Here is a 26,499-nt window from a genome sequence, read left to right as displayed (position 1 = left end):
AGGTGGGGGGGGACACAGGAGGAAGACTGGCCACATTATCTGGTAAAAGTAGCAACCAAAAATTATTAAGCACTTGGAGTATGCCAGCACTGAGCTAAATTCTTGACATTCATTATTTCATTTGATTCTCACAACCACCTCATGAAGTAGATTCTATTAAATTACCTATGTGGAAAGGTCACATCCTTAGAAGTTAACTCTGGACAAGAATCTAGGTGGTCTCACATCAGAATCCATAATGTTAAGTATACTTTAATATATGAAATAAAGACCAACACCATCCATCAAATTGACATGTGTATTTATTGCACAAATATCCCCTAGAACTGGGAGGTTATTATAATACAAGTGTACATTTGAGAAATGTATACAGAACAAGAAACAACTATGTACATTTTACATGTCCATCAACTAAGTAACTTAGAAAAAGCAGAACAATCTCATAAGACATATACCAGAAATAGGCATTGTGTAAAATCTGTTTTTTTAAAGTGATCATCCCCAGAGTATGCCAATTCCAACAAAACGAAATCTGTAATAGTATGTTTTTATTGCACTTAACATTTTCAAACTCAAAATTAAGACATATTAATAAAAGCCAGAAATACTTAAAATCAAACCAATTAGTTTATATACAAGAAAAAAATAGTTTTAATTCCATAATGTAAAAGATCCCTTTTTTATTTCCTGTTTCAATAAACAGGGTTTTTATTTTGATATGTAACTGTCTGTATCATAACTTGAAAAAATTATTTTGAACAAGCCAAAACTCTTTTCACATTCATCATAATGACCACACTTTAAAGTAGCAGCAGCTCATTCCTTGGGCTTTGCGTAAGGAAAGAATGACTATGATGAAGGTAATAAAAATTATAGAAGGATTAGGAATTATAAAACTCAGGAATGGGAGGGAGGGGGGAGGAAAACAACAACGACTCAGGAATCCTATAAGGATTAATGATTCTTTAAGGAACTATAGGCCACTTCCTTCCCAGCAAAGCTTAGCTTTAGAAACAACAGTAGCATGAGCCACCCACATATTGAGGACTAGAATTTATAAATGGTAATTAAACATTTTAAGTAAAGAATAGTTTGATGGTTAAGGAAACATCCAGACATTATTCAACCACTACATACAACTACAATATAAAAATAATGTACAAGGCTGGGTGCAGTGACTGATGCCTGTAATCCCAGCACTTTGAGAGGTCGAGGTGGGTGGATCACTTGAGGTCAGGAGTTCAAGACTAGCCTACCCAACATCATGGTGAAACCTCATCTCAATAAAAGTACAAAATTAGCTGGGCGTGGTGGTACACACCTGAAATCTCAGCTACTTGGGAGGCTGAGGCAGGAGAATCACTTGACCTGGGAGATGGAGGTTGCACTGAGCTGAGATGGTACCATTGTACTCTAGCCTGGGTAACAAAAGTGCAACTCCATTTCAAAAAAAAAAAAGTAAAATGGCCCACATGTGTATGAACTTTTTAATATTCTGAATTCTGCCAAAAAGATTGACTCATAGAATTCCAAAATTAGACAACCAAATAATTTTGTTAATGCATAGAATAAGAAAACTAAGCCAAAGTAAATATATCCACAAACACTCCTTGGCAGCGAGTCATCCATGGGAGACTCAGGTAATAACTGGGACCAGGTAAAAGGTCACGGGCCAAACAGATTGCAGACACACCAACTTCAGGTTTACATTCCATAAAAACAACCATTTTTTCTTCATCTAGTTGGAGGTCTCTCTTTTTTTGAGGGAAAGAGAGGAGTCTCACTCTGTTGCCCAGGCTGGAGTGCAGTAGCGCAATCTTGGCTCACTGCCACTTCTGCCTCCCAGGTTCAAGCAATTCTCCTGCCTCAGCCTCCTGAGTGCCATCGCACCGGCTAATTTTTGGTATTTTTAGTAGAGATGGGGTTTCACCGTGTTAGCAAGGATGGTCTTGATCTCCTGACCTTGTGATTTGCCTGCCTCGGCCTCCCAAAATGCTGGGATTACAGGTGTCAACCACTGCACCTGGCCTGGAGGTCTCTTGAATACATACAGAACAAGGCAAAATGTGACCCAGTGCTGTAAATTCAAGGTCAAAGACAACGTTCCATTAACTGTTGAAAATTTAACAGCAAGAATGGATGTGTTATATAGTAAATGTATTTTAATAACTGAATAAACAAGTGTATTTTTTAAATCAATGACGAAATTATGATGAAAATAGTCAATGAAAGGAGAAACCAACTTTACTACTAGCATTAAGTTTCTTAGACCAGATAAGCAAAGAATAAACTATAATGTAGTATTCAAGTAAACTGAGGTAGTAGGGCATATTGAAAACTTTATCCACCCAACTTTCTATTTACATTACTTACAAGAGTTTGGTTCCGTATTAGCCTTTCTTACAAGCAATACTCTATAGTATGTACAAAGGCAACGATTGAGAAGTAAAATTCTTTGAAAAAAAAAATGCGCTTTTGGAAGGGAGGGGCTCTTAGAAAAAAGAGAATAATTTTAAGAGTTATGAGTTCTGGGCTGGGCGCGGTGGCTCATGCCTGTAATCCCAGCACTTTGGGAGGCCGAGGCGGGTGGATCACGAGGTCAAGAGATCGAGACCATCCTGGTCAACATGGTGAAACCCCGTCTCTACTAAAAATACAAAAAAAAAAAAATTAGCAGGGCATGGTGGCACGTGCCTGTAGTCCCAGCTACTCGGGAGGCTGAGGCAGGAGAATTGCCTGATCCCAGGAAGCGGAGGTTGCGGTGAGCTGAAATCGCGCCATTGCACTCCAGCCTGGGTAACAAAAGTGAAACTCCATCTTAAAAAAAAAAAGAGTGTTGAGTTCTATTAGTGTAAATGGAGTATTATTAAGCAGTGAAACAAATATTCAGCTCCTATGGATTCATGAAGGGCTGACACCAAAAGCAAGGGCCCTGGCTACCTGAGCAGTTTTAAAGAATATAGTATTGTTTTTGCCAATGCTTTGGTGTAATTTTTAATCCTAATTTTCATTTATGTTAAATTAGTGAATATGTAAATATTAATATTCATAAGAATAGTTCATACTTATAAACAAATGGTATAAAGTAGTATTCTCATTTGGAGAATCTCAACCTTCAAATGGTTGGCTTTACTTATATTTTAGATTTTGTGAAACAGAAAAATCACCAGTAAGTAACAGTTCAGCATTATGGACAATACTAGTTGTAAATTTTTTTTTTTAAAGGCATGTTTACCAATCTTGTATTTCTTACCTCTGCTTTTTTAAAAAAATAGGTACATATGTACACTTGGGTGGATAACATAACACATTTACACTAATTATTCTAAGTTTGTTATAATTAACAGGCTGTTTAAAATACTTGGAGAAATAACCAGAAATTAGCTGTTTTGAATTGCAAAACGAAACAACAAATAATCAAGGTTTTATAGATTTCTGTACCTTAGAAATTGAAAATTAAAAACTAACTAAATGACTTTCTGAGCCATGAAATCATGAGACACTGTTGCTATTTATGAGTTGTGACAACACTGCAGTGATCACATGAAACTCCTGATAACATTCATTTTGTAGAAAATTCTACCATACATTTTGGCTTTTTCAAATGCTTCAAAATTATTAATGTTGCTCTAATTTGTTTAAAAATCTACCACCACCCAAAAGTCCAGTCAAAAAGAAAAAGCCATCTGACATATACAGAATACACAATGCTGTGCAGGATACCCTGGTGACTGACTCATTCAGAAGAAAGTCTAAGAGGGAAAAAGAATCTCCATAAATGCATGTTGTGTCTGCTTCCTTGGTTTCTACTTATCTTCCCACCAATTTCTAACAATCTTTAGACATACTAAAGGAGTATTTGTGCAACATATGGAGAGTGAGTGCTTGCTACAGCAGCCAGAAGTGGAAGATCACTGGATTCAATCCTGAAATAAAATTAAAAAAAAATGTCAGTTCTGATTTTCTATACTGAGGACATGAACTCTACAGGCAATGACCACTACCTGTAAGGTCACAGTACCTCAATGGTTAAGGACCTAGGTCACTCAGGACAAAAGGAAAATTTTTCAGTAAATAAAACACAGAACTACAGATGTGAGTGACAAAATCATAAATGTTGGAAAGTGTCTCAATGACATGCTGATGGAACATGCATTTGGGCAAGGCACAATGACTAACAACTACAATCTAGTGTAATAATAGCTTGATACAGTGACTCATGCCCGAAATCCCAACACTTTGGGAGGCCTAGGTGGGAGAACTGTTTAAGCCTAGGAGTTTAAGAGCAGCCTAAGCAACATAGTGAGACCTTGTCTCCACAAAATTTTTTTTTTTTTTTTTTTTTTTTGAGATGGAGTTTCGCTCTTGTTACCCAGGCTGGAGTGCAATGGCGCAATCTCGGCTCACCACAACCTCCGCCTCTTAGGTTCGGGCAATTATCCTGCCTCAGCCTCCTGATTAGCTGGGATTACAGGTACGCACCACCATGCCCAGCTAATTTTTTGTATTTTTAGTAGAGACGGGATTTCACCATGTTGATGAGGATGGTCTCGATCTCTTGACCTCATGATCCACCCGCCTCGGCTTCCCAAAGTGCTGGGATTACAGGCTTGAGCCACCATGCCCGGCGAGTATGTACTTATTTTTTCTGACATAAAAATTCAGATTTTAATTCATTCTGACTATATTCTCAACCTACTACATGAATGGCACAAAGAAAGGATAATGCCTTTCAGATTAGTGGATGACAGGGAATCTACTATTATATGGTACAGGACAACCTAAATGATAACAGCCTCCGGCTTCTCATAGAAAAAGATACTTAAAAGAAAAAGGGCAATTCTGAGGAGCATTCCTTACCTGATGACAGAGCAATGAAAGCAAAGCCAGAAAAGACAATATTAACATACCCCAGAACCACTCCCAGCTCCTTGACATGAACACGCATCTGTCCCCTCAGGTATTCAGACAGCATTTTACTTTTGAAGTATAGCTCCTGCAACCGGTCTTCAAGATGCATTACACACTGCAGTTAGGGAGAAATCAATAATCAAGTCAGAAAACAGTTTGCAACTCTGAGTCATGGCAAATTCCAAAACATAATGTTTCTGACAATTCTCTTTATTTATTCCAACATGAACTAAAATTTGAAGCACATTATTAAAGTATGTAGTTTTAGCTAAAAAGGGAAGTGAACCTTTTTCTAGCTCATATCAAAGATTAGCTTCTACAGAGTTTTTTTTGTTTATTTTTTCTTAACTGTGCTAAAATACACATGACATAAAATTTACTCTTTTAACAATTTTTTTTTTTTGAGATGTAGTCTCACTGTGTCACCCAGGCTGGAGTGCAATGGCGCAATCTTAGCTCACTGCAATCTCTGCCTCCCCGGTTAAAGAGATTCTCCTGCCTCAGTCTCTCAAATAGCTGGGGCTACAGGCATGCACACCGCCCAGATAATTTCTTTTGTATTTTTAGTACACACAGGGTTTCACCACATTGGCCAGGCTGGTCTTGAACTCCTGACCTCAGGTGATCAGCCTGCCTCGACCTCCAAAGTGCTGTGATTACAGGTATAAGCCACTGTGTCTAACCCCTTTTTAAAGCATTTTCAGTGGCACTAAAATACATTCAAAATGTTGTGCAACCATCACCACTATCCATTTCCAAAACTTTTTTTTGCTATGTTTTTATTGTAAACTTGATCAATATAAAATTTTTATGAATAAATACATTTCAATTGTTTTTACATAGGAAAGGATGTATTCTCCTGTGGAGAATAAAAAACAGTTGGCAAAACTTCACAAAGAATGCTATGTAGTTTCCCAATCTCTAAGCTGAAAGACTGAAAATTAAAACACATCTGGGGCATGGTGGCTCACACCTATAATCCCAACACTTTGGGAGGTGGTGGCAAGAGGATCATCGAGAACAGCCTGGGCAACATAGTGAGACCCCTGTCTCTACCAAAAAAAAAAAAAAAAAAAAAGAATTAGCTAGGCATGGTGGCACAATCCTGTAGTCTTAGCTAGTTAGGTGGTTAAGGTGAGAAGACTGCTTGAGTCCAGGGTTTGAGGGTGCACTGAGCCATGACTGCGCCACTGCAGTTCAGCCTAGGTGACAAAAGTTAAAAAAAAAACAACAACGAAAACACATATATTTTGTTTATTGTCAATTAACTTGCTCAATTTACTAAAATAGGTGATTTATCATGTGAATTGATGCTAAACATATTTGAGGAAAAAACCAGAAGTTTCAGGGGCTAAACATTAGATTCTTCAGAATGTTCCTTTACAATGAAAATCACTATTAAGCTCCTAATAAAAATCCACTTTATTATTGGAAAAACACAACCAAATGGTTGTGGCTTTGTAGCGTGTATTTTTTTTTCACAATGCTTTGGCTGATAATGCCATAAGAAAATGTTAACTGCTGAATATATGTATACATAAAATATGTAATATAATTTACTGTATTAACCACTTTACAGTATATAATTCCATAGTACTAAGAGCATTTGCAATGTTGTGCAACCATCAACACCATCCATTTCCAGAACGTTTTTCATCATCTCAAACAAAAGCACTGTACTCGGCATCTCAAGTGAAAACTCTGTACTCATTAAACAATAACTCCTCATTCTCTTCTTTCCTGCAGCCTTTGGTAACCACTATTTTACTTTCAGTCTCTATGAATCTGCCTATTTGTAGTACCTCATTTAAGTGGAATCATACAATATTTGTCCTTTTGTGTCTAGCTTATTTCACTTAGCATAATGCTTATGAGGATCATCCATATTGTAGCATGTATTAGAATTTCAGTCCTTTTAATGGCTGAATAAATATTGCAACAAAACCACATTGTGTTTATCCATTCATTTGCTGATGGATGATTGGGTTATTTCTAACATTTGGCTATTGAGAATAATGTTTCCATAAACAATAGTATACAATTATCTGCCTGAATCCCTGCTTTTAATTGTTTTGAGTATAAACATAAAAGTGGAATCAATAGATCATATGGTAATACTATGTTAAACTTTTTGAGGAACAGGCAAACTTTTCCACAGCTCCATTTTACATTACCATCAGCAATGCATGAGGGTTCCAAGGTCGCCACATCTTGGCCAATGCTTGCTATTTGTTACGGGTTCTTTTTATCATAGTCATCCTTACAGGTATTGAATGGCAGGTCACTGTGGTTTTATTTGCATTTCTCTAATGACTAACGATGTTAAACGTATTTCCATGTGCTTATTGGCCATTTGTATATTTTCTCTGGCAAATATCTATTCAAGTCCTTTGCCATTTTTTAATTCAATTATTTACTTTCTGTTTAATTGCAGGAGTTCTTTATATACTCTGAGTATCAATCGCTTTTCAGATATATGATTTGCAAATATTTTCTCCTATTTTATAGGTTGTCTTTTTACTCTGTTGATATAGCTAATAAACAAAAGTTTTTAATTTTGATGAAGTCCAATTTATCTATTTTTTTACTTTTTTAACTATGCTTTTGGTATCTAATTCAAGAAGTCATTGCCATATCCAATATAATAAAGATTATCACCTAGGTTTTTTTAAAGTTTTATAGTATTAATTAAAATCTATGATCTATCTGGAGTTTGCTTCTGTACATGGCATAATTCTTTTGCATGTGGATATCCAGTTTTCCCAGTATCTTTTGTAGAAAAGACTCCTTTCTGGCCAGGCACCGTGGCACGCACCTGTAATCCCAGTAGTTTGGGAGGCCAAGGCGGGCAGATTACCTGAGGTTGGGAGTTTGAGACCAGCCTGACCAACATGGAGAAACCCTCTCTCTACTAAAAATACAAAATTAGCAGGGCGTGGTGGTGCATGCCTGTAATCCCAGCTCCTCGGGAGGCTGAGGCAGGAGAATCACTTAGAGTTCAGGAGGTGGAGGTTGCAGTGAGCTGAGATTGCACCACTGCACTCTAGCCTGGGCACAAGAGTAAAACTCCATCTCAAAAGAAAAAAAAAGACTCCTTTCCCTGTTGAACGGTCTTGGCACCTTTGTTGAAAATCAATTAAACTTATATGTCAGGGTTTTTAGAATTTCCATTCTATTCCATTTGTCTGCTAGTATCACAATGTTTTGAGTCCTGTGGCTTCATAGTAAGTTTTGAAATCAAGAAATGTAAATCCACCAACACTGTTGTTTTTCAAGATTGTTTTATCTCTTTGCGGGGGGCGGGGGGGTCTCTTGACATTCTTCATGTATTTTAAGATGGGTTTTTCAATTTCTGCAAAAAATATCAATTAGATTTTGATAGCAATTACATTCAATCTGTAGGTAACTTTGAGTAGCAATGACATCCTACTGATATTAAGTCTTCCAATCCATGAGCATGGGAAGTACTTTCATTTACATATGCCTTTAATTTCTATCAGTAATGCTTTATGTCTTACGGTGTACAAGTCTTTTGCCTCCCTAAATTTACTCCTAGGTAATTTATTCTTTTGGTATTATTGTAAGTGGAACTGTTTTATTAATTTCCTTTTCAGAGTGTTCACTGTTCAAATAATTGTACAGAAATGCAACTTATTTCTATGTGTTTTGTATTATGCAAATTTGCTTAATTTGCTTATTAGCGCTACTAGTTTTTTGTGGAATCTTTATGTTTTCTATGTACAAGAGGATCATGTCATCTGCAAACAGATAATTTTATTTCCTCTTTTCCAGTTTTGAAGTCATCTGTATTTTTCTTGCCTGACTGCTCTGGCTAAAACTCTCAGTAGCATGCGTGAACAGAAGCAGTGAAAGTGGACAGCATTGTCTTTTTCCTAATCTTAGGGAAATGCTTTCAGTCTTCCATCACTTAGTATGATGTTGGCTGTGGGTTTGTCAGAGATTTCCTTTATCATCTTGAACTACAGAGCTTTTAAACTATGCTATACTATAATTCTCCTAATAAGTGAAAGAAACAACCCTGTAAGTTTGAAATGGGGTAATTAGTAAGAGGTTATGAATATTATAAAGAGATAATTCAAAGTCCTGACATGACAATGAGGATCCAGAATATACTGACATTCTACATAAGGCTTGGGGGATTTTGTTTTGTTTTGTGAGATGAAGTTTCACTCTTGTTGCCCAGACTGGAGTACAATGGCGCATTCTTGGCTCACCGCCACCTCTGTCTCTCGGGTTCAAGCAATTCTCGTCTCAGCCTCCTAAGTAGCTGGGATTACAGGCATGTGCCACCACACTGGTTAATTTTGTATTTTTAGTAGAGATGGGGTTTCTCCATGTTGGTCAGGCTGGTCTTGAACTCCCAACCTCAGGTGGTCTGCCCGCCTTGGCCTCCCAAAGTGCTGGGATTATAGGTGTAAGCCACGGTGCCCAGCCAAGGGAGATATTGCATGACTATACTACACATGATCAAAAATTCTGGCTGCTGAAATCAGAACATACAGACAGGTAGACATCCCCTTCTGTCTTAGCTTGGGCTGCCATAACAAAATATCATAGACTGAGTGGCTTAAAAAAAAAAACAAAAAAACACAAAAAAAAACACATGTATAGCTGGGCATGGTGACTCATGTCCATAATCTCAGCACTTCAGGAGGCTGTGGCGGGAGGAACACTTGAGCCCAGGAGTCTGAGAACAGCCTGGGCAAAAATGCCGTCTCTACCAAAAACATACAGAAAATTAGCCAAGCATGGTAGCATGTGCCTGTATTCCCTGCCACTCAGCAGGCAAGGCAGGAGGATCACCTGAGCCCAAAAAGTCGAGGCTGTAGTGAGCCAAGATGGCACCACTGCACTCCAGCCCAGGTGATGAGAGTATGACACCGTCTCAAACAAACAAACAAACAAAATAACTCAGATATTTATTTTCTCACAGTTCTGGAAGCTAGAAATCCAAGACCATGGTGCAAGCATGGTTGGGTTCTGGTGAGGACTCTCTTCCTGCTGGCAGATGGCTGCTTTCTCATTGTATCCTCACATGGTGGAAAGAGAATAACCTTTTTCACTCTTCCTCATCTTCTTAGGCCACTGATACCATCATGAGTACCCCACCCTCGAGACCTGATCTTAAAATATCTCGCAAAGACCCTATTTCCAAATACTGTCACACTGGGGATTAGAGCTTCAATATATGAGTTTGGGTTATAACACAAACATTCAGTCCCTAACAGCTTTTTTTTTTTTTCCACAAAAACAATAATGAAAGCTAGCAGCACTATTTACTGTAGGCACAAATGAAGCAGAGTTTAGTTATCTACTAGAGCCCTTAAAGTAACGCAACCATTGCTACACATACTTACAAAATTTGGAGACAAGTTATGCTTATAAAGCTGAAGTGTGGAATGAAGCAGGTTGGAAACAAGACTGGAAACCAATACTTCCTTTCCCAATTTATTATCTGTCACTCGTCTCTGGCTACTGGCCACTTGAACAGTCCATTTATCCATGTCAGCTATAATACAGACAGCTTCTGCTATTGGTTCATCCAACACTGGATGCTGGAAATAAAAGAACAATTCATCTTATGATGAGCAAATGAAGTTTCCAAAGATAATAGTAACTCAGCAGTGAAGGTTTACTAAACAAAAACAAAAGAATATTAAACTTTAATATTTTGATATCTCCTTGACCAAGGAGAATAGAATAACTAACTCATTAACAAACACCCTGAGACATATTATAGATGTCATCATAGATAGAGACTTTGTATTCATTACAAGGACTTTGTATTATTTAGTTTAGTCCAGAACTTAACTTTCAACAGTCTTTTGATCATTCATTAATTTGACAAATGTATTAAGTGTTAACTATGTGCCAGGCAATTGAAAGAAAATGTTCTTTACCCTGAAAGAGACAAACATTTTATTTTGGTTTCTTGTTTTTGAGATGAAATTTCACTCTGTCACCAAGCTGGAGTACAGAGCCACTATCTCAGCTCACTGCAACCACTGCCTCCTGGGTTCAAGCTATTACCCTGCCTCAGCCTCTCGAGTAGCTGGGACTACAGGTTTGCACCACCACACCTGGCTAATATTTTGTATTTTAGTAGAGAAAGGGTTTCACCATGTTGGCCAGGATGGTTTCGATCTCCTGACCTCATGATTGGCCCGCCTTGGCCTCCCAAAGTGCTGGTATTACAGGTGTGAGCCACTGTGCTGCGTCTGAGAAAAACATAAAAATTGGACAGGGAAGGACAGGACAAGACAGATGCAGTGGCTCACATCTATAATCCCAGCATGCTGGGAGGCTGAGGTGGGAGGACTGCTTAAGGCCAGGAGATTGAGACTAGCCTAAGCAACATAGCCAGACCTCATCTCTACAAAAAAAAAAAATCTAAAAAATCAGGTAGGAATGGTGGCATGCACCTGTAATCCCAGCTATTTAGGAGGCTGAGGCAGGATGATTGCTTGAACCCAGAAATTCAAAACTGCAGTAATCTAAAACTGTGCCACAGCACTCCAGTCTGGGTGAAAGAGTGAGACTCTGTTTAAAAAAAAAAAAAAAAAAAAGACACATTCACACAAATGTCAGTGGTAAGATCCTATGCTAACTATCCCAATATGTCAGGCATTAATATTCCCTCAGCACCAGAGAAGCTATTCCTTGATGTCATGAAATACTTTGCAGCCTACATGCATTAGATTTTTCTGTTTGACTAAGACATATGTCCAGAGCATGAATACAGCAGTTAAAAATGGGACGCATCAACATATACTAACATGGTTTCCCAAGATACATTGTTAAATGAAAAAAAAATTTTTTTTGAGCCAGGCCCAGTGGCTCATGGCTATAATCCCTCTACTTTGGGAGGCCGAGGAAGGTGGAACACCTAAGGTCAGGAGTTTAAGACAAGCCTGGCCAACACGGTGAAACCCTGATTCTACTGAAAAGACAAAAAATCACCTAGGTGTGGTAGTGGGCACCTGTAATCCTAGCTACTTGAGAGGCTGAGGCAGAAAAATCACTTGAACCTGGGAGGCGGAGGTTGCAGTGAGGTGAGAGTGCGCCATTGTACTCCAGCCTGGGCAACAACAGTGAAACTCCGTCTCAAAAAAAGAGTCACTATACATACAGTTATGTTTCTAAAAATTCATATTTACATCTAAATAAAAATGTATAGAAAAAAGAAAATACTCAAATCAAGTATGAAGTGCTGAAGAGCTCCACGAAGAAGCAGGAATATTAAGAGTATAAAGGTCTTCTACATTTTACTCTGTGTATCTTTATATTGTTTATAAGCCCAGGCTTAGCATCCTCAAATGATATTCCTTTGCCTAGTTAATGAACAACTACTCTGAATGAATAAAGCTCTGCCCTGGACACTAAAGAAACAAAGACAACAGAACTCATAGGCTTGTGAGAGAGATAAAAATAAATACATCTAGCTTTTTAAAAAATGTGTTAATGATGAAGCAGAAACCAAGTGCTGGGGAAGTAGAGGAGGGCAATCGTGGGATCTGCGTGATACAAAGTTTCTCAGTGAAAGGGACATAGGAATATGACATTGAAGTGTATAGATAGGACTGCTAATAAAAAAAATGGGAGAACATGGATAATTCAGTAAGAATAAGACTCAGAAATAGAAGTAGATACAAATGGCTACATTTGTGAGAAATGATTTTGAGAAATAAGAGAAAAGAATGGCAAAGGAGAAGTCCAGGAGTATGCATTGGGAAGATTTTTCCAAGGAATGCAAAATTATTGTTTTTTATAAAATGGTACTCAAATATTTATTCATCTCTTGCCAAGGATAGAACGCTCTGTCATTCTTCACTTAATTACAGAAGTACAATTTTGGCAAAGGTATATACGCCTGTGATATTGGAAAATACATTCAGCTGACCAACAACATGGGTTCAAACTGCAGGTCCACTTAGATGCCAATTTAAAAAAATATAATATATGGAAAAAGTTTTTGGAAATTTGCAACAATTTGAAAAACTTAAGAGACAAAAATTGCATAGCCTAGAAAAATGGAATATAAGAAAAGGTGAGGCATATCATGAATACATAAAATATATGTAGATGCATGGCAAAGTGGTGTGCATTTGTAATCCTAGCTACTGGGGAGGCAGAGGCAGGAGGATCAACTAAGCCTAGTAGTTTGAGAGACTAGCCTGAGAAACATAGTAAAACCTATCTCAAAACAAACAAAAAATCATTTACTACTGTAAAATATATGCAAATCAACTAAAAAGTTAAAATTTATAAAAACTTACACACTTACAAAGCATACAAGGTGACATTCACCGCTCAGCAAAATATAAGCAAATGTAAAGATGTAGTATTAAATCATAACTGCATAAAATTAGCTGTAGAACCTACTGTACTACTGTAATAGTGTTGTAGCCACTTCCTGTCACTATTGCCTGAGCTCAAGTGTTGCAAGCATGTACTTAAAACACCACACCAAGTTAATCAACTCTGCAGAAGCAGTTCCTCTCTCCAATAAATTGCGTATCTCAGTCAAAAACTGATCTCTTGTGGGAGGCTAAGGTAGGAGGATCCCTTAAGCCCAGGAGTTCAAAGCTGCAGTGAGCTATGACTGCACCATTGCACTCCAGTCTGGGTGACTGAGTGAGACTCTGTCTCTAATAAAACAAAATAAAACAAAAAGATAACAAATAAAACTGATCTCTAAAGGTTTTCAGGTATTTTCCATCATGTTTACTGTGATACAGCAAACCCTGAATAATATCATAGGACCCACCTGGAGTGCCACTAGTGATGCTGGGAATGCTCTCAAGTAGAGAGAAGTTAAGACATTACAAGGAAAAGTTGGATGTCTTGAAATGGACCATAGATTGAAGTCTAGTAGCTGTGGTTACGCACCATTCCAAGATAAAATGAATCCACCAAGAGGATTGTTATAAAATAACACAAGGAAATTTGTGAAGCTGTCACTGCAGCGATGCCACCAGGTGTGAAAACCATGTACTTCTGCAGAATACCTTTTTATCTCATAATGAAAATGCAGCTGTTATGTGGGTACAGGATTGCTGTAAAAAACTCTATTAACTATAGACTCTAACATTGTTTTTTAAAAAATGAAGTCATTATATAACAACATAAAGCAAAAGGAGGGTAAAGGATCTAAAGCTGGAGAATATAATGCTAGGAAAGGATGGTTTGATAATTTTAGAAACAGTTTTAGTTTAAAGAGCATTAAGATAACAGCTTTTGCTGACCAAGAGGCAATAGACAAATTCCCAGACACCACCTAGAAAATCATAGAGGACAAAAGATACCTGCCTGAACAGGTTTTTATTGCAGATGAAAGCACCATATTGTGGAAAAAGATGCCACAAAGTACATTTATTAGTAAAGAAGAGGTGCAAGCACAAGATTTAAGGCAGGAAGGGATAAGCTAACTCCCACTGTTTTGTGTAAATGCATTCAAGGGTAAGATCAGAACTACCCTTATATAAAGCGCTGCTAACCTCTGGACCTTGAAGGAAAAAAGGTAAACACCATCCCTGCCAGTCTTCTGACTGTTGAAAAAGAAATCTGGGAAAACAAAAGCTCTTTTTCTGGATTGAATCTACCCATGCTTTTTTTTTTTTTTTTTTTTTTGACAGTCTCACTGTGTTGCCCAGGCTGAAGTACAGTGGCAAGATCTCAGCTTACTGCAACCTCTGACTACTGGGTTCAAGCGATTCTCTTGCCTCAGCCTCCCAAATAGCTGAGACTACAGGTGCCTGCCACCACACCTGGCTAATTTATGCATTTTTAGTACAGATGGGGTTTCACTATGTTGTCCAGGCTGGTCTTGAACTCCTGACCTCATGATCTGCCCACCTCAGCCTCCCAAAATGCTGGGATTATAGGCATGACCACTGTGCCTGGCCCCACCAAGCTTTATCTCTAAAATCAAGAAGTACCTTGACAGTAAGTGACTGCCTTTTTAAGTTCTTATGTTTGACAATCCCCCTGGCCACTCAGAACCTTGTGAGTTTAACACTGAAAGTAGTGTAAAGTAGTCTAGTTGCCTCTAAACACATCTCTAAATCAGCCTCTAGATCAGGGTGCCATAAAGGCCATTAAACACAACATTCTATAAAACTGACAGTCAGTGCTATGGAAAAGAACCCCAATGGAGAGAACATGATGGCAGTCTGAAGAATTACTCCACAGAATATGCCATTGCTGTTATAGAAAAATCTATGAAAGCCATCAAGCCTGAAACAGTAACTTCCTGCTGGAGAAAACTACATCCAGATGTTATGCACAGAACTTAACAACAGAACCAATCAAGGAAATCATGAAAGAGATTGTAAATATGACCAAAAAAAATGTTAGGTAAAGACTTTCAAGATATGGATCGTCAATAAATTCAAGAACTAACAGACACCATACCAGAGGAATGAACAGAAGACAACTCAATGGAGATGAGTCCTTCCAAACCAGTGCCAGACAATGAGGAACAAGACATAGAAGCATCAATGCCAAAAATCAAATTGACATTAGACAATCTAGCAGAAGGGTTCATATTATTCAAGACTGCTTTTTATTTCTTTTACAATATGGACCCTTCTATGATACTTAAACCGCCTTTGCAAAAGTTATATTAGTGAGAACATTATTACAGTAAACTAACCTAACCCAAACCCCATCTTGCCTTTCCCTTGATTATTATGGGCTATGGGCCCAAGCTAACTTTGACAGACATTTAGGCTACAGTTTTTAAATTTTATTACTATTTTTTAAGGTGTGTACTTTTATTCAACTGGTCTCAAGTCAGTGTACAGGTAAGCCATAGCTGCCTCCACTCACTCCCAGGAAGACCAAAAGCTTTCATATATCTCAAGTTGGGGGACCAAAAAAAGGGGCCACAAAGGCTGATCATTCAAAATACAACAAAATTAAAAAAAAATTAAGGTGAATATTAAGAAAATTTTGCATTACATAATTTACACGAAAGCAATGCTATCACTTCACCTCTGTGGACCCTCTTTTAAGACCTCTCCTTAGAGAGAAGGTTGGTGGCTTTTAGGAGGGCAAGGGACTTCCTGTAGCAATGCATCTCATGATATTTGGAATGACTATTTAAAAAAAGAACAATTTACAATCAAAGTCCTCAACCACACTGTAGAACTTCGGGGAATGCTAACTGCAACCAAATGCTGTTCCCTTCACTTTCCAATTTTTAAATCCTGGGTCAAGCCAAACAAAACAAATAAAGCCATGCCAATCTTGTTTTCTGCACAAGTTAGGTTTTGTCAAAAAAGGGTGTAATGCAACTAAATAACAGTCCTCCTAGAAGCATTTGCAGTGGACGATGGAGGGGCCAGACTCATACTCCTGCTTGCTGATCCACATCTGCTGGAAGGTAGACAGCAAGGCCAGGATGGAACCCTCCCTCCACAGAGAATATTTGTGCTCAGGAGGAGCAATGATCTTATCTTCATCGTGCTGGGTGCCAGAGCGGTGATCTCTTTCTGCATCCTGTAGGCAATGCCAGGGTACATGTTGGTGCCTCCAGACAACACTGTGTTAACATACAGGTCTTTGTGGATGTCCACACCACACTTCATGATGGAGTTGAAAGTAGTTTTGTGGATGCCACAGGATTCCATGCCCAGGAAGGAAGGCTGGAAGAGTGCCTCAGGACAGCAGAACAGCTCATGGCTGATGGTGATAACCTGGCTATTGGGCAGCTCACAGCTCTTCTTTAGGGAGGAGCTAAAGGCTGCTGTGGCCATCTCCTGCTCGAAGTCCAGGGTGACAAAGCATAGCTTCTCCTTGATGTCATGCACAATTTCCTACTTGGCCGTGGTGGTAAACCTGTAGCCGTGCTTGGTGAAGATCTTCATGAGGTAGCCAGTCAGGTCCTGGCCAGCCAGGTCCAGACACAGGATGGCACAGGGGAGGGTGTATCCCTTGTAGATGACCATAGTGTGAGTAACCCCATTGCCAGGGTCCATCACAATGCCAGTGGTATGGCCAGAGGCGTACAGGGACAGCATAGCCTGGATGGCCACATACATGGCTAGAATATTGAAGGTCTCAAACATGATCTGGGTCATCTACTTGTGGTTGGCCTTGGGGTTCAGGGGGGCCTCAGTCAGCAGCACATGATGCTCCTTGGAAGCCACATGCAGCTAATTATAGGAGATGTGGTGCCAGATCTTCTCCACGCCATCCCAGTTGATGATGATGCCGTGTTCAATAGGGTACTTTAGGGTCAGGATGCCTCTCTTGCTCTGGGCCTCAATGCCCATGCAGGACCCCTTCTGACTCATGCCCATCATTATGTCCTGGTGCCTCTGCTGCCCAATGATGGGGGAGATGATGGCCTGGGGGGGATCACTGACCACAAGGCTGGCCTTGCACATGCTGGAGCTGTTGTTGACAAAAAGTACAGTGATATCACCATCCATGGTGGACTGGTTACAGGTGTGGACAGGTGGCAGAGTGGTGAGGATGAGGCTCTGTGCTTTCAAGGCAGATGCAATCCTGGCAGTCTAGGCTACAGTTTAAATGATAATACGCCTTGCTCAAAACTCAACCACTTTTGTAAAGCTAAAAGGAAGCCATCAGGCTGATGGGAAGAGAGGAGTCTGAGTCCTGCTAAGGTGCAGACATTATTCTGAAGGTTATAGGATATGAAACTTATCCAATTGCCAATAACACCACTATTGCAGACTGGCCTTTTGAGAGATCTTTCCAGGTTTTTTGAATGTCTGACTCCCTTGCCTTCGCTCCACCTGGACTGACAACCTGCTCCTGTGGCCCCATCCAGAAGCGACTTGGCCCCAGTAGGGCAGCTTCAACCCCCCTGTGATTTTATTTCTGCCCCAACCAATAAGCCACGAGCACCTGTTATGTGGCCACCCCACCCCTTCCTTCCAACTGCCTTTAAAAAACCCTTAACCTACAAGCTTTGAAGGAGTTGAGTATGAACTCCATCTCCCAGCTTGGGTGGCTGGCCTTGTGTCTACTGAACTCTTTCTCTACTACAATACCATAGTCTCTTTTTGCAGTGGGCAGGAAGAACCCCTGGGTGGTTACAAATTTGGGGGCTCATCTGGGATCACCCTTGCAGCTACCTGCCTGTGGTTTGGTAGCCCCCCCACTGGCAACAGATTCAGAGGCTAGCCCAAGTGGCTATGTAGTTCTCTTGGACTGGGGGCTGAAGCTGGCATCATCTCTACTAGCAACACACTGCTGACCCATGGCACATGGATTTAATTGCAGTAGAGAAATAGTTACTGTAAAGTCTTGCTCTGTCACCCAGGCTGAAGTGCAGTGGCACAATCTCGGCTCACCACAACCTCTGCCTCCCAGGTTCAAGCAATTCTCCTGCCTCTGCCTCCTGAGTAGCTGGGACTACAGGTGCACACCATTGTGCCTGGCTAATTTTGTATTTTTAGTGAAGACAGGATTTCTCCATGTTGGCAAGGCTGGTCATGAACTCTTGACCTCAGGTGATTCACCCACCTTGGCCTCTCAAAGTGCTGGGATTACAGGCATGAGCCACCATGTCCGGCCTGGGGATATTCTAGATCTTGTAAATCGTTTACCATCTCTTTGGAGATAGCTCCTGCATCCTTGTTTAAGTCATCCCCTTAATTAAGGCTTACTGATTTCACATATCAGGTTACCTCTAGTAAAAGGATTCAAAAGTCAGAGTTTGTCCTCACTGAAATCTGGTAATAAAAGATTTTAAAAGAATTTTTCTTTTGAGAGCTTCATAATCAGAAATCAACTTAATTAAAGCTGATATTTGGGCTATATGTGTACAAATATTGTTTGAGAGCCCCTGCTCTCCCTCCAAAAACTTCTCAGTGGATGGAATTTTACCTTGATTCTGTTTCTGTGTATTTATATGTGCTATATGTATGATGTTTATATAGACAGCTTCAATTAATTGGTTTAAAGAATAATAAGCACTTGAATTAAATATTGTCAGAAAAATGGAAACTTTAAGGCCTGTAGGTCACATGATTCTAATAATCTTTTTTTTAAATAAAAAAAAAAGATTATTGGTAAAGTAAAATGAAAATGTCTTCAAAGTTTATATATTTAGTCTAAATTAGGCAGGTCAGACACTGCTGGATGCTTTAAGGTCATAAATTGCTTCTGTGACTTTTAAAAATTGTCTGTTCTCCAGCCAATAGATTCTAGGTAAGGCCTGGAGACATAAGGAGTTAGGCAGGTCCACTGGCTAGGCTGGAACAAGTCATAGGCTCTGAAATCTTATACATCATTAAAAATGCTTGCTTACCAGGTTTCTCACCAAAAATAAAATTTGCTAAAAGTTAACAGTGCAGCATGCATTTGAGACTACCGTAAAAACAGTTTTATATGCAAGGTGCAGAAGGAAAAAAGAAATGTGATTTTGGTGGGAGGCTATAAGAAGGCATGGGAATATGTTTTTGTTAAAGGAAATAAAATTTTGTGTAGCTCACGGGGTTTTAACGGTTGTCTTAACCTGAAAGAGTAATGTGACAAAACTGAAGGTTTAGGCAAGGTATAGAGGGTTTGTGAAGGGTTGATCTCGTAAAGGAATTTCTGTAGGTATGAGCAAGTTTGCTAAGATCTGAAGGGGACTATTCAATTTTTCAGTATGTTGAACATTGAAATAAGAGCACATTAATGCAGGGCCAGAATCTGGGCTCATGTTTCTGAATTACATGGTTTTCTTACTAAATTGACCTACTGCTTAAAATAAAATTGTAAAAGATTAAAAAAGGTTTATGAAAATTTTACCTTATGGTTGAGCTAATTAAGATTCAATAGATTTGTTTATAAGGTTTTATTAAGAATTGGGTTTAACATTACTAACACACTAATGCAAAGGTGAAATTTGGCTCTCTCTTTAGAACAAGATTTTTGGGAGGCCAAGGTGGGAGGATCACTTGAAGCCCCAGAGTTCGTTAACAGCCTGGGTAATACAGCCAGACCCCATCTTCACAAAAACAAACAAACAAACAAACAAACAAACAAACAAACGTTAGCCAGGCATGCTAGCATGTGCCTACAGTCCCAGCTACTTGGGAAGCTGAGGTGGGAGAACGGCTTGAGACCAGGAGTTCAAGGCTGTAGTAAGTCATGTTTGTGCCACTGCACTCTAGCCTGGATGACAGAGCAAGATTCTGTCTAAAAAAAAAAAAAAAAAAAAAAAAAAGTAATCAAAGAATGGTAAGAAACATAAACTATGCAAAAACCATGCAATAATCCACACACATTAAAAAAAATGTTCACACACTATGTTAGTATAGGGAAATATTCTTAACTGTCATGTGACAAAAGCAGAATTTAAAACAGATAACAAAATCATATAGAGCACAAAAATATGTATATATGTAAATACATATACATGTACATATTTTATATAAAAATATATATCATATGGATGCACAGATACACACAAGCATATCTTTTATATATGAGGCTTCATATATATACATGATATATAAACATACATACATACAGAATAATAATCCTAACAAGAAGATACAAAGCACAGTGTGACTAATGTAACCAAACAGTGTAAGTCTGGTATATAAACATCAGTGTTAATTTCATTATAGCCAAAGAAATTGAGGCTGTCCTAGAGTAAATATTCTGTCTTATGATATACAGGTAGAAAGTGGTCAGTTCTGGGTTTTATGAGAAGCCACAATGCGGCCTAATGCCTGGAGGAAGTTTTGTATTAAGAATAGCTAATAACAGAGTTGAGAAAATTTGTGTTTGACTTTCTTCACATTTCAACATTTTGTATAATAAGTATCTATTGATTCAGTAAGAAAAACGCTACTTTCTTAGAAATTGGGGAGAAAAAGAAACTCCCCTCTAATAATTCAGAGAAATAGGATTTTATCTTTTTTAAAAAGTAGCAATTCCATTATTTATGTATTAAAAGGTTCCTACATGTTTCTCCATGTAGTCACATAAAAAATAATTTTCATTATAAATATGATAAATTGTAAGTATGCAAGGATTAAAATCATTTTTTTAGAAATCCTGGCTGGGTGCAGCGGCTCACACCTGTAATCCCATTTTGGGACACTGAGGCAGGCGGATCACGAAGTCAGGAGATTCACGAGGGCAGGAGACTGAGATTATCCTGGCCAATATGGTGAAACCCCTTCTTTACTAAAAATACTAAAATTAGCTGGGTGTGGTGGCAGGTGCCTGTAATCCCAGCTACTTGGTACGCTGAGGCAAGAGAATTCCCTGAATCAGGTAATCGGAGCTTGCAGTGAGCCGAGATTGTGCCACTGCATTCCAGTCTGGTGACAGAGTGAAACTCCGTCTCAAAAAAAAAAAAAAAAAAAAAAAAAAAAGAAATCCTATACATGCTTTAAAATGATTGATAAAAAAAATTCAACAACCAGTCAGTGCTGAGATTGAAGTTCGTTATTTTCCTTTTTGTCAAATTTTCCTATAACAGTGATTTGATAATATACTTACATGACTAAATGAAAATATGAGAGGGAAAGACTAGAAACCCAATTACTAAAACAGAGGGAGAAAGACAAATAGTTCCTTCTTTTTTTTTTTTTTTTGAGACGGAGTTTTGCTCTTGTTACCCAGGCTGGAGTGCAATGGCGTGATCTCGGCTCACCGCAACCTCCGCCTCCTGGGTTCAGGCAATTCTCCTGCCTCAGCCTCCTGAGTAGCTGGGATTACAGGCACGCGCCACCATGCCCAGCTAATTTTTTGTATTTTTAGTAGAGACGGGGTTTCACCATGTTGACGAGGATGGTCTCTATCTCTTGACCTCGTGATCCACCAGCCTCGGCCTCCCAAAGTGCTGGGATTACAGGCTTGAGCCACTGCACCTGGCCCAAATAGTTTCTTCTTTTACTCTTGGAAAGAATCTAAGAGGAACAGACCTGGGACCACTAATATAAAAGTCTTATAAACTTTGTAATGGTGATTTTGCTATTTGTATTACTCTTTGTTCATCCATTTTAGTAACAGCATGGCATAATAGCTTAAGAACATAGCTTAAGAACAGGCAGGTAAGAATTGATTCTAGTTTTTGCCTTTCCCTATCTATGTAACTTAAAAACTTCTCTGAGCCATATCTGAAACAAAGAGATAACAATAATAAGTACCTCAAAGGATTATTATACGATTAAGTGAAATAGTACATTTAAGTGCCTGGGACACAGTAAGGCAACAATAAATACGAAATGCTATTATTATTATTATTATTACTATTATTATTCATCCTATAAAAATTAGCAGGTAGAAACCCTTAAAATCAAATGTTATCTTTATCTCTCAGTAGGAGGCAGCAAGCCTTTCCAACACCAAGCTTTCACAGAGTAAAAGTCAAAAGACACTATGTTTGATGACAGGTACAGATGAATGAAGAAAAGAGACTAAGCAACTAGGATAAGACATAAAGACAAGAGTACATAGAGTGCATTAGAATAACTCACGTACAATTCCTTAACCAAGTAATTCAACAAATAGTAGGCATTATGTTAGGCATTGGGAGGGAAGCACTGGAAAAACAAGAAACGGTTCCTTTACCCTGAAGGGCATCCACACCACCAAATAATAAAAAATCTGTCCTTTGAAGCAATAATACATTCAAGTACCTTTCTCAGGCACTACTTTTGTTATGTTTTGTACTACATTTATTCATACACTTGGCCTATTTTCTCTGTTGCTAAGTAAAAAACTTGAAGTCAGAAACTTTTTCTTTTTCAGACATATATCCCTTGGAGTACTGGCACTATATTCAGAACACAGTAGGTCAGGAAATATTGATTTGATTGGTATTCAAAAGCTGAGCAAACTAGCCTTTAAATATGAAGATCTTAAGTTCTGATAAGTTTTTTTTCACAAACTTTATGTCTAGATTTGCCATAATTCCTCTACTATCTAATAAAACACCAAACTTCACAAGTTAGCTAACTTTCTACAGACACGGGTTAAACCTTATTGGCTAAGAACTGACTGACTGTTGCTCACTGAGTCACATTTTCTTACCCATAATTTCCCACTTGGCTTTCTTCATTGCTTTTTTCTTTTTCTTTTTTTTGTTTTTGGTTGAGATGGGAGTCTTGTTCTGTTGCCCATGCTGGAGTGCAGTGGCATGATCTAGGCTCACTGCAACCTCTACCTCCCAGATTCAAGCGATTCTCATGCCTCAGCCTCCTCAGCAGCTGGGATTACAGGCACATGCCACCATGCCCAGATAATTTTTGTATTTCTGTAGAGGTGGGGTTTCACCATGTTGGCCAGGCTGCTTACAAGCTCCTGACTTCAAGTAACCCACCCACCTCAGCCTCCCAAAGTGCTGGGATTATAGGCCTGAGTCACCATGTCCGGCCTCTCCATTTCTTTTTTAACTTTTTAACTTTAGACGTGGCCAGATTTTGTTATTAAAGCAAAATATTAAACTGATACATACAACTGAGGGGAGAAACAGAAAATCCAACAAAACAATAGTTGGAGACTTCAATATTTCACTCTCAGTAATTGATGGCAGAACCAAACCAAAAATCAGCAAGGACATAAAATACTTATATAAGGCTATTATATAACGGTTATCTAACTTGATCTTATAGTTACAGAACATCTCAACGAGAGCAGAATATATTTTTTTTTCAAGTGCCATAAAACAAGTCTCAATAAATTTAAAAGGGGTAAACAATATATGTTTTCCAACCGTAATAGAATTAAACTAGAAACCAACAACAAAACAATTTTTAAGAATTCCATACGTATTTGTAAATTAAATAGCGTACTTCCAAATAACTCATAAGTCAAGGAAATTACAAGTAAAATTTAATAACATTTTGAAATGAATGAAACTGAAAACACAACAGATCAAAATTTGTGAGATTCAGCTGGGTGGAGTCTCACACCTGTACTCTCAGCACTTTGGAAGCTCAAGGTGGTGGATCACTCCGAGGTCAGGAGTTCAAGACCAGCCTGCCCAATATGGTGAAACCCTGTCTCTACTGAAAATACAAAAATTAGCCAGGTGTGGTGGTGGGTGCCTGTAATCCCAGCTGTTCAGGAGGTGGAGGCAGAGGCAGGAGAATTGCTTAAACCTGGGAGGCAGAAGTTACAGTGAGTCTAGCTTGAGCCACTGCACTCCATCCAGCCTGGGTGACAGAGCAAGACTCTTTCTCCAGAAGAAAAAACAAAGGGGGCAGGTGTGGTGGCTCATGCCTGTAATCCCAGCACTGTGGGAGGCCAAGGAGGGCAGATCATGAAGTCAGGAGACCATCCTGGCTAACACAGTGAAACCCTACCTCTACTAAAAATGCAAAAAATTAATCGGGCGTGGTGACACATACACATAATCCCAACTACTTGGGGGGTTGAGGCAGGAGAATCATTTGAGGCAGGAGAATCGTTTGAGCCTGGGAAGGCGGAGGTTGCAGTGAGCTGAGATCATGCCACTGCATTCCAGCCTGGGTGACAGAGCGAGACTCTGTCTCAAGAAAAAGAAGCAGCAAAAAACCAACAGAAAATATTTTATGGTCTGGGGGCCGAAAAGTCTCTGTCTCAATGACTCAACTCTGCTGTTAGGCATGAACACAGCCAGACAGTATATAAATGAATGAATGTAGTTGTGTTCTAATAAAACTTTATCTATAAAAATCAAGACTCTTTGGCCCACTGTCCATAGCTTATTAATCCTTGATGCATACGGGCAAAAAAATATAAACAATTTAAGTTAAACCACGAATGATCCTCTTTTTGGAGAAGCTCTCACCTTTTGAAACACACACACACACACACACACACACACACACACAATTATAAAATTCAGAAATAGAAGAGGGGACATTACTAGCGACCTTATAGAAATTAAAAGGATTATAAGTTTATACTATAAACAACTTAAATGAAACTAATAAATTTCTAAAAGACAAAAATTACCAAAATTGACTCAGGAAGAACTAGAAAATCCAAATGTATAAAAGGTGAAAAAATTAAATCAGCAATTTAACATACTCTTATTTTTAAAAGTCTGGACGCAGAGGTTTTTATTAGTGAATTCTACCAAACATTCAGAGAATAAAAATAGTACTAATCTTCCAGAAACTCTTCCAGAAAATAGAGATGGACATACTTCCCAACTGGCCAGTGTTACCCTGATATCAAAGCTAGACAAAGACATCATAAGAAAACTAAAGAGCAGCATTTCTCACGAATATAGACTCCAATACACAACAAAATATTAGTAAATCAAATCCATACTAAAAAAATTATATACCATGACAGAGTGGGATTGCTTCCCAGGAATACAATGGTTGGCTTCATGTCTAAAAATCAATCAATGAAATCCATGACATTAATAATTAGAAGATGAAGATGAAAAACCATATGACAATACCATCTCAATAGACATCCAGAAAAGCATATGACCTAAAGCCCACATTCACTCATGAATAAAGGATGGAACCCCTCCTCCCACCCTGGTCTAAAAGCTAGGAATAAAAGGGAACTGCCTGTCTCTAAAAGAAGTATTGGGTTAAAAATAATAATAAAATAAAAAGGGGGCTGGGCATGGGGGCTGAAACCTGTAATCCCAGCACTTTGGGAGGCCAAGGCAGAAGGATCACCTGAGATCGGAAGTTTAAGACCAGCCTGACCAACATGGAGAAACTCTGTCTCTACTAAAAATACAAAATAATTAAAATTAGCCAGGTGTGGTGGCACATGGCGCATGCCTGTAATCCCAGCTACTCTGGAGGCTGAGGCAGGAGAATCACTTGAACCCAGGAGGCAGAGGTTGTGGTGAGCTGAGACTGCGCCATTGCACACCAGCCTGTACAACAAGAGTGAAACACCATCTCAAAAATAAATAAATAAATAAATAAATAGGGTTCATCCATCTAATAAAGGGCATCAAGAAACTTTCAGCTAACATCACACTTAATCACGAAAGATGTAACGTCTTCTCCTAAGATCATGAATAAGGCAATGATGTCCATGGTCACCATTTCCATGCAACATTCTATTGAAAGTTCTAGCCAGTACAATGAATTAAAAAAAAAAAGTTGGGGCAGGGGGATGAAGGCATCCAGATTGTTAAGAAAGATTTAAAACTATCTGTTCACTGATAACATGAGCCTGTGTGTAGGAAACCTTAGGGAATCTATAAAAAAAAACTGAATAGACTAATATGAGTTGAGAAAGGCCACAGGATATAAGATCAATACCCAAAAGCCAACCCCACTTCTGTATGTAAGCAATGAACAATCTAAAAGTGAAATTAGGAATATAATTCCATTCAAACTTAAGCATTTGTAAATTTTTGACACTGTAAATAACCTAGTTGATGGGCATCCATGAATACATAAAATACTTTCTGTATTTCTGATATCCATGTGGATAAATTTCTGGAACTTTATTTGCTTTCACAGTGACAGAAAGATAACAGACACTGAACATAAAGTAATGGAATCAGAGAACAAGGATTGTGTTGTAAAAGCATGACCAAAAATATACGGCAATTTTGGGTTTCGCTGGTTAACAGAGTTAACCAGCGGAATAAACTCAAGAACAGTGAAGGTCACTCAC

The 26,499-nt window shown here is 38.7% G+C and overlaps 1 protein-coding gene and 1 pseudogene across 2 annotated transcripts in view; both read right to left on the bottom strand.

The window, feature by feature from the left end:
- Positions 1 to 280: 280 nt before the first annotated feature.
- The window catches only part of FNIP1 (folliculin interacting protein 1), a 150,942-nt gene continuing 124,723 nt past the window's right edge, over positions 281 to 26,499 (bottom strand). For both annotated transcript variants that reach the window (XM_010339043.3, XM_010339045.3), the window contains 3 exons: positions 10,290 to 10,487; positions 4,911 to 5,026; positions 281 to 3,926 (listed from right to left, as the gene is read on the bottom strand). In XM_010339043.3, coding sequence (XP_010337345.1) covers positions 3,848 to 3,926; positions 4,911 to 5,026; positions 10,290 to 10,487 — 393 coding nt within the window. In that variant the 3' untranslated portion in view covers positions 281 to 3,847. The remainder of the gene's footprint in view (positions 3,927 to 4,910; positions 5,027 to 10,289; positions 10,488 to 26,499) is intronic.
- Positions 11,627 to 26,493, bottom strand: LOC141580537 (actin, cytoplasmic 1 pseudogene; annotated as a pseudogene).

Source organism: Saimiri boliviensis, chromosome 1 (assembly GCF_048565385.1).
Source record: "Saimiri boliviensis isolate mSaiBol1 chromosome 1, mSaiBol1.pri, whole genome shotgun sequence".
Lineage (NCBI taxonomy): Eukaryota > Metazoa > Chordata > Mammalia > Primates > Cebidae > Saimiri > Saimiri boliviensis.
The sequence above is the reverse complement of the archived record's forward strand: the minus strand, read 5'-3'. Positions and strand labels throughout refer to the sequence as shown.